This window comes from Boleophthalmus pectinirostris, unplaced genomic scaffold (assembly GCF_026225935.1).
Source record: "Boleophthalmus pectinirostris isolate CB_2022bp ecotype Guang Dong unplaced genomic scaffold, ASM2622593v1 HiC_scaffold_9, whole genome shotgun sequence".
NCBI classification, from domain to species: domain Eukaryota; kingdom Metazoa; phylum Chordata; class Actinopteri; order Gobiiformes; family Gobiidae; genus Boleophthalmus; species Boleophthalmus pectinirostris.
The window spans coordinates 8,349,288-8,362,339 of NW_026571541.1; the positions used below are offsets into that span (position 1 = coordinate 8,349,288).

At 39.4% G+C, this 13,052-nt stretch overlaps 1 protein-coding gene across 1 annotated transcript; it reads right to left on the reverse strand.

The window, feature by feature from the left end:
• Positions 1-344: 344 nt before the first annotated feature.
• Positions 345-6,936, reverse strand: LOC129407258 (heat shock protein beta-7-like). The gene is made up of 3 exons (XM_055147856.1): positions 6,723-6,936; positions 4,369-4,556; positions 345-524 (listed from the first exon to the last, which is right to left on the reverse strand). The coding sequence occupies exons 1-3, from the start codon at positions 6,934-6,936 to the stop codon at positions 345-347; spliced, it is 582 nt and encodes a 193-aa protein (XP_055003831.1).
• Positions 6,937-13,052: the final 6,116 nt, after the last annotated feature.

Below are 13,052 nucleotides of genomic sequence, written 5' to 3' on the forward strand. Positions count from 1 at the left end.
GAGCAAGGTCACCTCTCCACAGACCCAACCTGTAACATGGTCGGTTTGGTCTTCATGGAGATCGAAAGGTTTAATGCCATACTGTGAAACATCCAGACAAAGTAATAACATCTCTATGGAGAAAAGTATTTGCTGGAGCCTCCAAAAAGTTACACAATGCTCCTTTAAGTGATGTCTGCTTACTCCATTGGGATATAGTTAATACAAAGTACAAATAAACTGAAATAAAACTTTTCACCTTTCATTGATTCCATTATTTCAAAGTGGAAAACCCTTCAAGTTAATAAAAGTTAATGCACCCTCATCTTCAGACACAGATAGTGAAGTACGGCAAAGGTCAAAGGTCAGTCTCCTTGTGGTGAACAGGGCCCGGGAGGCTCCATTTGCAGAGAGCACTTTCTACTGACGCTGACGACCAACAGTCCGTCCGAGCCCACCGTCCCGCTCACAGACAGGGGGTCCATGTCCTCCGGGAGCAGGGACTTATGGGTAAATGTGTCACCCACTCTGCCGTCATCCAAAACCTGAAGGACAGCGAGACAAAGTGCAGAGGAAAGCCATTAAAAGACATCTATAGCATTGCTTGTTTTTAAAGTAAACCCCTCCAGTAATGTGAACTTAAACCAACTACATCTCTGCTTAACAAAGAAAATAAAGAGATAAATTGCAACTCTTGTCTCAGTGGGTTAAACTATCATTAAACTATCCTTTTATTGCTCAAAATTTGCAAATATCCGCTAGACAAATATGATCTGTAACTGTCTGTCTTAAAAATATTTGTTTTGTGCCTTAAAATCTCCAAGCAGGTGATGACTTTACCAGTAAAAATTACATAGTGCATGAAAATTAGACCAAACCATGTGATTTAAAGGTCCTATATTGCCGAAAATTGACACTTGTGAGCTTTAAGTCATGTTAGAATGTTGTTACCTCCTCAAAAACAAGAAGTAGTGTTCTGTTTCATTCATTCAGGTTTGAGTAATCCTTTATTATGAGTCTGTCTGCATCTCCAAAACTCATAATGCTCTGTTCCACTTTGTGATATCATGAACCTTTAGTTTTAGTTTTAACAGCTTTTTTTTTTTTTTTTTTTAATCTTTAGTTCAGTAGAGATTGTAATTTCCAGATCTGAAATGGAGTTTGAAAACAGAGTGGAGCACCTCCTGTATTGCCACATGACATCACAAGGTGCAACAGAGTGTTTTCAATTTGAGAGAAGAACCCAGTCATGTAAGATTTGTGTGTAATTTGTGTGTCACTTTCTGATTTGTGTGTCAGAAAATAGTGTAATATGGGCTCTTTAAACTACATGAAACCAAGTCTGTACCACACTGAAAAAAAAAAAAAAAAAAAAAAAAAAACTTGTAAGATTTACTAGAAAAAAAATCCTCATAAAAATTTGCACTAGCACTTTTCAAGTAAATTTTATTGCTGTAAAATCAGGTACAATTTATATCATTACATCAGTATGAAATAAAATGTTGTACTTACCACCACCATTAACAGAAGGGTTAGAACTTCTGAGTAACTGTCAGAACTCAAGTAAAATATATAAAACACTGTCATAATTAATTGTAATGCTGTGATGAAATAATTATGTAAATTTTATATGTCTAGTATTTATTGATGTATAATAAATGGTCATATTTTTTTTACAGCGCTTTTCCACCTTCAAGGCCCAAAGCACTTTACAAGCAAGGAACCACTCACCCATTCATACACACATTCAGTGTATACAGACACTTGGGGCGAGGTGGGTGAAGTGTCTTGCTCAAGGACACAACAACAGCATTCATCTGTGGGAGAACGCCAACCTGTGGGTCAGTGGATTTGACTGGTCTCCCACTGGTGTTTTTCTTTTTTTTTTTTACGTCGAGACCGGGATTTTAACTACCAACCTTTGTATCAGGACTAGATCTGGAAGAGTCTAGAAGGACTTTGGTGTTACTTAGTATTTCTGGGTTTGTGAGTGACGACTGTAAAACCCATATAGTACCCATATATATAGTAGAGCTTATTTATTAAACACAATACTTCGTAATACTGAGTAAAATAAGTACATTTTGTCCATTGCTATTAAATAAGTTGTAGTTTTCATAAAATTATGTTATTTCAGTGTAAAAATTACCCCAGTTGATTTAATATATTTTACTACCTCTAGACATTATTTTTTTCAGTGCATAACTTAACCAAACTAAAAAATATTGCTGGATATGGTGAAAAAAACATCACATGTACCAGTGGTTCTATCCTGACCACAGCCTGAGAGCCATGTTGACTCGATCCAGCCCAGAGCTAAGACGTGTGCAGCGTGGAACTAAATGAGCAGTGACTGGGCCTCTCTGCAGACACTTCTCTCTGTAACAGGGCTTTAAGGCAAAGGCTTCAGCCAATTTGTGTTCTGACCTCCATTAAAAGCCGCTGCACCCCTCCTGAGACCAGACCCCGCTCCCACCACCACCCTTTATGTTTCATTACCATCAAACTGAGAAGAACACTGCAGTGAATGTCGAGGGGGAAGCGGGAGGAAGAGAAAAGGTTGGTAGATGTTTGTTTGTCCACATGCAGAAAGGGTTTGGTGAGATTATGTGGGAGGTTAAAAAGGTTAAAGGTGCATTGTATAACTTTTCTGGTGGAGGGTCAGTCACCTGCTTGTTTCTATGGATATGTCATTGTTCTGCCTGGAATGGTCCAAAGTGTGACATTAAAACAGCGCTACCTTACATTTTTTTCAGTTACATGTGGTTTTATAGCTCAAAAATTCCTAGAAAAACAGGCATTTTGACTGAGAGCGGGGGTCGTCTCTCCACAGATCAGACCTGTAACTTGGTATGGTTTGGTCTCCATGAAGATAAAGGTTTAATACCATACTGTGGAGATGTCTGAATGTTTGATAATAATGCAATAGCATTTTTTATTACAGATTTTTTAATGTTCAAAAACACTTTGAAAAGCATGCAGGGTCGCCACTCCAACCCACTAAACCCAATGTGTAACTTGGCCTGGCTTTGTCATCTGTATGTCTCTGTAGAGTTACATAAGATAAGTTTAATGTCATACTGTGAACATTTAAGACCAGCCAATAATATCCATCTCCATGGAGACAAGCAGATGACGGGCCGTCCATCTGAAAAGTTACATAATGCACATTGTAAAACCAAAATAATCTTAAGCGATCATATACTAACTTATCAACAATGGTCTGCTTTACTCTTGTAAGCACTGTAAAAAAAAAAAAAATCCCTTTTTTCCCAATTGTGTGGCAGAAATGTTCAGTTTTCACCCACCATCTATCCCCTCTTACTGCTCTATAAAAAAATCTGACTTAGAGGTGCACTGCCCAATGTGGAGCTTCTGCTACCTACTGGTCTCCATGGAGATGTGAATGCTTTGCTTGGAATGTTCCATGATATGACATTTACTATATTCAGGGCGGCAGTAGTTCAGCTGGTAGAGCGTTTGTCCACTGACCCACAGGTTGGTGGTTTGAATCCTGCTCTCAACATAAACATCATTGGTTGAGCTCCCACAGATGAATGCTGTTGTTGTGTCCTTGGGCAAGACACTTAACCCATCTTGCCCCTAGTGTCTGCGTACACTGGTGTGTGAATGTGTGCGTGTGAATGGGTGAGTGGTTCCTTGCTGTAAAGTGCTTTGAGTGTGAATGTGGAAAAGCGCTGTATAAAAATGTGACCATTTACCATTCATAACATGTTTCTATTGCTCAAAAAATGCAATCATTCCTTTTGTGAACAGGGGCGACTCTCCACAGATCTGACTTGTAATGTAGTGTAGTGCTGTAACCTGCTTGTCTCTCTTGTGATAGATCGGTTTAATCTAACACCTTTAAAATAATAACACCTTTAAAAAACATACACATTTTTTTTTTTAATCAGCTGCTTGTGGATTGTCAGTTCTGCGGTGTTAAATCGGGAGTGAATGGACCTGTTTTTGTAATCACCAAGACATTTTGGATCATTATTGTGGTTTACAATGAAGAAAATGTCAAATCTAGGTCTACATATGTTATAGTATAATTGTAAATACTTGAAAAAATGCATCGTATTCTTTAATTATTCACCACTGACTCATTTTGTTTAAAGGTCCTATATTATGAAGACTGACTCTTATAAGCTTTAAGCCATATTCTAAGGCTGCTACCTCATCAAAAACAGACATGGAGTTGTGTTTTGTTTCATTTACACATATTTGAGTAATCTTTTATTATTAATCTGTCTACATCTCCAAAGCTCATGTATGAATGAAACAAAACACAACTCCAGGTCTGTTTGTGATGAGGAAACAACATTATAGTGCAAATTTCAGTTTCAAATGCTTTCAGCCCCCTGTCCCCTCCCCCTCCCTCACCTTTGCGGCCTGTATGACGACGTGCTGGTGGTACGCCATCACGACCACGTCCTGCGGCTCAAACTGACTGACATCAACCGATACAAAGTACATGTCTCCACGGCAACGCGCCCCTCCTCCTCCTCCTCCTGCTGCGCCTGGACTGCTGATACTGCTCGGACGTCCCATTAGTGAACTGCCCAGGGAAACTGAGAGAGAGAACGGGAGTGACAGAGAGAGAGAATGGAGAGGGGGGGAGGGAGAAAGAGTGGGAGAAAGAGCGGGAGAGGAAGAGAGGAGCAGAGAGAGAAAGATCAATGAAGGAGGAGAATGTATGGTAATGTAAACATGGGTTGACACAGGAAATGTCTAGAGGGCATCTGCAGATGTATGTATCATGAAGCAGCTCATTTATAATCTGCACATGAAGCATAAAGGCGATGTAATGATTGATTCTAATGGGTTTTCTCTCAATCTGCAAATCTGTAACTGCTGATGCGGTGATCAAACGGTTTTAAAAGCACATTTAAAAGTCTATATTTCAAGCACAATTTGCCACAGTACATTTATAAAGTACAGTATACAGACTGTTTTAATCTCTTGAATGAATAATTAGGATAACAGTATTGAGTATTACTGTACTTTGGTAGATTAGTGAAAATATAATAATTGTTGTCATGACTTGACTCGTCTGCTGACAATCAAGATCTCTGCCAGATTGTTTTCATCCTACACATGATGGACCTTTTGGCTCCTACTTCTGAGGTTTTACTACCTACTTTTTCAACTGAATATTTTTACTTATCTGTTTCTCTGCTCTCCAGCCTGATATCTACCTGGTCCAGCCCCACTCCAGCCTGCATCCTACTTTTTGTTAAATAAATTCTCCTTCTCATTTTTGTTATTGGTCTGCTGTCCATTTTTTGGGTCCCTACATTATTGTGTCCTAACAGTTACATTTTGTAACTTTTTCTGGTTGTGTGTCCACCGCCAGCATATCTCTATGGAAATGTTATTGCTTTGCCTGAAATGTTCCACAGTATGGCATTAAACTTAACTATCTTGCGTGTATTCAAAGTCTAACAGTGCCCTGTCAGAACTGGAGAAGCTACTTGAAGGAGTACTGAAATGTATTCACATTTCTCCAGTTTTCTCCAGTTGAATCTTCTCTTGTGATGGACCCTACCTGGACTGACTGAGGGATTACACAGACTTTAGTCAAATTTTTTATTTTATTTTTTCCTTTCTTAAAATACCATAAAATATGCTTTCTTGGCCAATTGGCTTGATCTGCTTATCTCTAGGGGTCCGGTCAAGTGGTAACGGAGGGAAACAGGGGCAGATTTTTTACATTCAAATGTCTCTTATTCAGAAACTAGAGGGACTATTGAAATAAGTAAAGTATCAGAATGTAGGAAAGAGTTACACTCCAACAGGGTAAAGTTAAACCTGTGATATTCTTTCAAGTTGTTGACAAAAAAATTTAAAAACTCATGTCGGTAACGGAGGGAATGAAATATGCAGCACTTTTTGGGCAATAAATACAAACAGTGATAACTCTTGGTTCTCACTTACATATCCTTAACAAACTGGTTTGAATATTTGCTTCATATAGTTTTCTACCATATGGTATGATTAGGTTGAAAAAACCTCTTACTTTTGAGTAATGAGTATTTTTTATTAAGAAAAGGTCATGGTAACGGAGGGAAAAGTAACGGAGGGAAAACTGTGCAAGCAAGTAGAAGGTGCATGATTTTACATAATTTGTCAACTTTTTTCTTCTAAATACTTTAATATTACTTCAAAATGAAAGGAAACTATTTCTATAAAATATATCAGTCCTTCCAAGCAAATTTTTATCATTTTAAAATATTTTTTTTTTTTGAAAAATCACATGTACCTTCATCAACAGTTCAAAGATGGAATAACACAAGATATGATGAAATACATCCATTTATTTACATGATTTGCAGGTCTTTGAAATTTGGGAAATAATTTTTGTTCCATGTTTCATACATGGTCTGTTTAAAACGTATGGAACTTTAGAACCAAAACTAGAGTACATATGTATCTGTTGAATACATTTTTATATCAGATGCATTAACTTGAATTTTTGGCCTTGCTGTTTACTTCTGCTTGACCGGGCCCCTCTGTACTAGTATAGATCCCGTACATTCTTGATAATGCATTAATATCTCCATCGAGACAAACAAATGGCATACCATCCTCCAGAAAAGTTACATAGTGCAACTTTAAACCAGGAAAACGATGTTATTTGTTATCTATTTTCTGCAGTCTAGATCTTGTATCTTTCCTCTCCATACATGTTGATACAAAACATGTATATTTAGTCATGTAGGCGTCCTGTCTCTTACCTGAGTTGCCAAAAGAGGAGCGGTTGAGCCAGCTGTACGGAGAGGAACACTTGGGTCCCCCGGGTCCTTCCTCCAGGAACAGACTTGGGTGCTCCGCGGAGTCCATGTAGGTCCCAAACAGGGGATCCATGGAGTCCTCTGCCCTGTACGAGCTGCTGTACAGGGCTGTGGAGCGGAAGGAGGACGAGGACCTTCTGGAAGTCAAGAGAGACATTATGAAAGATTCCTCAGTCTAAACGGTGTGTAAACTAGTGCGACGCTTCATATGGGACCAGGGTTCTTTGTTGTGGATTTATATATAGGACCCAGATGCATTGTGGGTCAGTGGAGCAGTCCTTCCTCTTGCCTTAAATGGTCGTGGGCAGAAGTGGCGGGTAGTAACCGTCAGATTACTTAAGTGACTTTTTGAATAATAATAAAACAAAATCAAACACCCACACGCAAATATGTTGGATTCTCATGCCCCACTTTCACAACTTCTTCATTCAAATTTTAACTTAAATCCGAACTTTAACCATTTTCAGCTTTAAAGATGCACTGTGTAACTTCTCCAACTGCTTGTTTCCATGGAGATGTCTTTGTTTTGCCTGAAATTTCCTACAGCACTGCATTCAGCTTGTCTATTTCCCAAGAAACAAGCAAATGCCAAGGCCAATTTACAGGTCAGATCTGCGGAGAAGTGGCCACGCTGACAATGGGAATGCATGTTTTAAAAGTATTTCTGAGCAATAAAAAATATCTTTAATTTACCTAATGAAAGATTTTAGGTATTCCCATAAAGATATTTCCATTTCCGTATTATTTAGAACCGCATCTGTACTTTTACTCGAGTACGATTCAAAACTGCTGTATCTGTGTCTGTTGGTTGGCCTGGTATTTTGAGCCAAGAATGCGACGGTTGCTCTGATAAAGTCCATGCAGGTCCCACTCAGCGGACAGAGGAGGGATGATAAGGTGACGAGGCCCGGAGGAGAAGAGAGGGAGAGAAGAGGCTCGGGGTCAGAAATAGCTCGGTGTAGTGGTCAGCCAGCCGAGCGTTTGACCGACCACATTCATAAAACTTTATCAATAATTCAAACGGGAGCAGGAAGTTTAAGGGCCATGGATCTGCAATGGAAAAACAGAGAGGGGAAATGTAGAGCGTGATCTGTGGTTGTCTATAGGGTAATTGTCTATAGGGTAATGTTTGACAAATTACATAGATTTTCTTAGTCCTGTATTAATTTAAATGGATTCTCGTAAGCTCAAAGTTATATTCTAATGCTGTTACCTCATCAAAAATGTACGAGGAGTTGTGTTTTGTTTCATTCACACATCTTTGACTAATCCTTTATTATTAGTCTATCAGCATCTCCAGTGTAATGTCATAGCAGTCTACAAGTTACCTTTTACCTTTTCTCCAGTAAAGATTGGCAATTACTGCTGAAATCATCCAAGTGATTCTAGTGAAGGTGTATGGAGTTTAAAACCCCTGTGGAGCACTTCTTGTATTACCACGACATCACAAGGTGATCCGCGTATCTCCATGTACTAGTATATATGTAACGGTGATTATACATAGTATTTTATTCCACTTGTTATTACATTTATTGGACCAATATACTTTGGTTGAGTAGCGCCCTCCTGTGGTGACCGGTAGTGCCCCTGGCGCCGAGAGCACGTTGCCAGTTCATGAGAGATGGGCACGAGGTAGGTCACTGAATTTAGCTCTGTCGGTAAAAATCATGTATTTCTGTTTAATTGCTCATTATATGCTCACAGCCTAACTGTACAACTTACTTATGCCATCCGGAGCATTTATGAGTTGATATATTGTGCAAAGTATGAGTTATTACACAGTAATGAACTTTTGCACATGTTGTGAAGCTAACTTTTAGAAGCTAATGTGACTTGCTCTCCTTGTAGAGCTGCTCGCCGTGTTGAGCCGAGGTATCCTCACCAGTACATATTCAGTTTCATGCAGATTAAAACCACAAAAGCACCGTATCCTGGCCATTTATTCAAAACACAATGCAGACAAACTATTCGATGAACGAAAGACAAACAGACGGGTTATTCCTGCAGCCAAGCTGGGCTTTTGCACGGCCAAGTTCAGCGCGGTTACATATAGATCCCATAGATTCTTGACAATACATTAACATCTCTATGGAGACAAACAGGCAGCATACCATCCTTCAGAAAAGTTACATAGTGCAACTTTAAAGCAGGAAAACAATGTTATTTGTTATTTATTACCTGCAGTCTAGATTCTGTATGTTTTCTCTCTAAACATGTTGATAAAAAACATGTATATTTAGTCATGTAAGTGTCCTGTCTCTTAGCCAGGCTGGTGCCACCTAGTGCCTCCGCTAAATTTCATTTCTCTCCAGTGACTAGGTCAGGAACCGGAATACACTAGACCAGGGGTGTCCAAACTTTTTTAATCAAGGGCCACATATCTAAACACAGATGAAGCAGAGGGCCGATCGGGGGCCATAGACTGGTGCTCAGTACAGTGAATAATTGAAATATGTGCATGTTTAACATGGCTAGAATGAGCCATCATCTTTACTCATGCTAAGATCCTTAAAACCAAACACTAAATATTAAATATTGGCTTTATCAAAGTAGATTTTCAAAAATACTTTTAAAAAGTATTTTTTAATTGATGCAAGGTAATTTGGGCCAATTCACCTGGAAGCCTGAGGGCCCAGAAAAAAATGCCGCATTTGGCCCCCGGGCCATAGTTTGGACATGCCTGCACTAGACGGTTCGCAAAACCCCCGAAGTGAGAGTTTGGGTACCAGCCAATCGAGAAAGAGACATACATTCAGTGTTGTCAATGATTCCCGAGCTCGAGGACTTAAAGCCGGAACAAAGAGAATGTTTGGTAAATTTTATCAAGGGGAAAGACATTATTGTCCTTCTTCCTACGGGATTTGGGAAAAGCTTAATAGACCAGTTAGCCCCACTAGCGACGCATTACATACATCATGACCAAATAGCAGCGAATGGTTAAATGAAAAAAAGTACTCGCCTACCATCGAGCGAACAAATTCTAACGCTGCGAGGTCAGAAACCGGCTGATGAATCAGGCTACCCCTCTCTTTGTGCCAGCTGTAGGGAGAGGAACACTTATGAGGATAAAATGGTTTAATGCCATACTGTGAAACATTCTAGACAAAGCAATAACTCCCAATACATACACAATGATTGGAGAACCGGAACCTGCCAGGAAACCCAGATTGGTCATACAGTGTTGCATAATTTCAATTTCCTCCATATACTCTCTTCCTTGAGAGACAAATCCACATGATGTACTTTCCATGAGGCGGTAGTCTGACCTTTCCTGTTTCTCTTTAATTGCCCTGACATTTGCCTGGACAGCCCCGCTCCCTCTCTCTCTCCTGCCCCGTGTCACCGGCGTCACCCACATCTGTCACATAAATACTTTTACGCTACTTGCCCACGCCTTCTCAAATAGGACGTAAAGCGGGACATTGGACTAACCTTGTATCTCCTGTTCTCCCATCGCGGATCAGACGCTTCACGAGAATCATAAAAGTGGAGAAATCTATCTGGTAAAAGTAACATACATCACGGTGACAGTCCCAATTTGTGTGTACAGACGTAGCACTTGTGGACGTCCTTGTGGAAAATATTATGCATTCATGGGTTTATTGGGGCTGCTTAAAAAGACCTTGGAAGCGGTGATGCAGGTGCGGTGGTAAAGTGGTCCGCTCGGGCCCGCTGGGACTCGACCGGGTCTTGGTTGGGATCACGTTGGTCCCCAGAGTCCAGTTCGAGCCCAGACCTTTGACAGATGGATCATAAAGGTGGTGACTATACGACGAAATGCAAGGTTTTATAAGGTCTGTTTCTTTTAACTATCTTGGTGATTTGGGAGGTTTTCATAGTCAAAGACCTTCCAGTGGACAGTGTGTGTAGTGCTTTGCCCAAAAGCACAAGGTCACTACTCAAGAGTTTTGTTATTCCATTAAAAAACAACAAGCTTTTCCTTTCAGCTCTTTGTCACCACAGATAATAAGTTTTCTTTTTCCTTTTATGGCCATTTCACTAATTAATCCATTGATAAGTCCCATGTCGCTCATACGTTAGAAACAGATAAAATTCAGTGGTGTGTGAAGTTTTACAAGGATTTTTTACAACAGCCCTTTCCTTGCTTATGCAACCTTTCACATGCAAGGGCGTAGGTTTACATAGGGACAATATTTAGGGAATACAAAATAGTCACTACCAATATTTGCCATTTTATTTTAATAAACAAAACTATACTATTTATTACTACACATTTATTGCAATATTTTTCCAAACTCAATAGTATTAATTTAACACGTTTTAGTTCACATTGTGTTTATAAGATGTTCTGAGATGTATTCACTGACATGACGACAGGGTTACTCATGCCGCTGTAACTGGGGAAGTGGCAGGACAGGGCCGCACCTGAAGATGGCGACTTGAGCAGGCGAGAGTGAAGACGCTGCGCAACAAACTTTTCAAAAGGAACTTTCTCGGCTTCATCTTCAATTAAACTTGCCTTATAATAAGTTGCCACTGAAAAAGAGCGACTATCTCCACAAGTGCACCTCTTAACGGAGCCCTACTCGTGCGCTGACAATATTCTATGGAAAAATGTACGGACATGACCTCACAAATATCTCATCACCAACAAGCAAAGGGAAATCTGCTTTAAACTTCTACATCACTGTTATCCGCTAAAGAAGCATCTTAGAAGGTTTTGCAATTTGAAAAATTAAACCACCTCTCACTTTATTTTGGACCTGCCCAGACTTTTTGGAAAGAATTCATAAAACATATGGGGGGATGGGTTAGCTGATAATGTCCCCACCAAAGCTGAGACCAAACCTATATCTTTGTTCACATGAAATAGGAAATGTGGATGTGTCTTGCCCAGAAACACAATAACAATACAGTATAGTATGTGTTTGATGCTTGAACCAGCAATCATCATTTTAACTACTTCAGTACACTGCCAAACCCCCAAAATACAAAGTAAATTAAAGGTGTAATTGACCATTTGATGCGTCTTTCTGGGAATGCATCTTCTTGATCCAGCCCGTTTTATCTTTTTCATTAGTTAATATAAGTTTTTTTGACTGTACTTTTCGTTCTTAGTTTGTTTCTGTAGATGTGGGCCATTCATATTTGTTTGTGTTTTTAGATGCCTGTAGCCATTTGCTGTTTTTATTTGGGTCTATTGCTTTGGTTACTCTGGGTCTAAGTTGTCCTTATATTGAGTTTACATTCATTTGTTTTGTCAATCTCTTAGTTGTGTCTTTCTGGTTACTTTGGGGGGTATTGGTTTGTAATCTGGTTTGTGCTGATTTAGTTTTCTTGCTCTAGGGCTGGTTTGAATTATTAGTCCGCCTGGTGGAGGGTTGGTGATAGAGTCCCTCACTTCTGCTCCTCTTGTGCAGTGGTATTTTTGCACTTCCTTCACATGTTTTCACGTTTTAGTTTTCCAAGTTGTGGTTATTTGTGTGTGTTGCATGGAGCATGGTGAGTGCTCTATCTCATAAAAGTTTACACGTGCACTTGTGACCGGTCAGCCCAGCCTTTGTTTGTGTTATTCTTTGAGAGAAAATATTTTAGCCCGAATATTAATAATAATAATAACATATTAGCAATGTTTCATAAACCTGTGGTTATAAATGATTTCTACATTTTATTTTTGACTTAACAACAATTTGAATTGTAGCAATTTTGACTTAATAACAATTATCGGGGGTGGAAGTAGCTCAGTTGGTAGAGCGTTCATCTGCTGGTCTGAAGGTTTGCGGTTCAAATCCCACTATTGACATAAAAAACATCATTGGCTGAGTGGTCAGATCCACTGACTCACAGGTTTGCTGATGTGATTCCAGCTCCCACAGATGAATGCTGTCATTGTGTCCTTAGGCAAGACACTTTATCCACCTCAGTGTCTATGTACACTGGTGTATAAATGGGTGAGTGGTGCTTTGGAGTGCCTTGAAGGTGGTAAAGTGCTGTCGGGAAATTTAATGCATTGCTTAAATCTCACAAGAGTCAATTGAGGACTTTTTAAAGATGTTTTTGTTTAAGTTTTGAAAATCAAGATTCGATCAGTATGAGTTATTTGTAACTGCATTTTTTACCTTCTGTGTCACCCAGCCCTGGCATAAAACATCATATCTATATATAATAGAACATATGTATCATAATGATAACACACTGACTGTTATTCAGGGGTAAAGGGTCCAAAGAAAATATTCCAGAAAATGCCTCAAAAAGGGTTGTGCAGGCTTGTCGTCTTCAGTGTTTTGAGAGCCATCCACATCATCTATTTTA

Coding starts and splice junctions, on each gene's coding strand:
- LOC129407258 (XM_055147856.1), bottom strand. CDS start 6,936: ATGTCTCTCTTGACTTCCAGAAGGTCCTCGTCCTCCTTCCGCTCCACA. Junction 4,557..6,722: donor CTCCTCTTTTGGCAACTCAG/GTAAGAGACAGG, acceptor TCTCTCTCTCAG/TTTCCCTGGGCAGTTCACTA. Junction 525..4,368: donor TCGTCATACAGGCCGCAAAG/GTGAGGGAGGGG, acceptor GCTGTCCTTCAG/GTTTTGGATGACGGCAGAGT.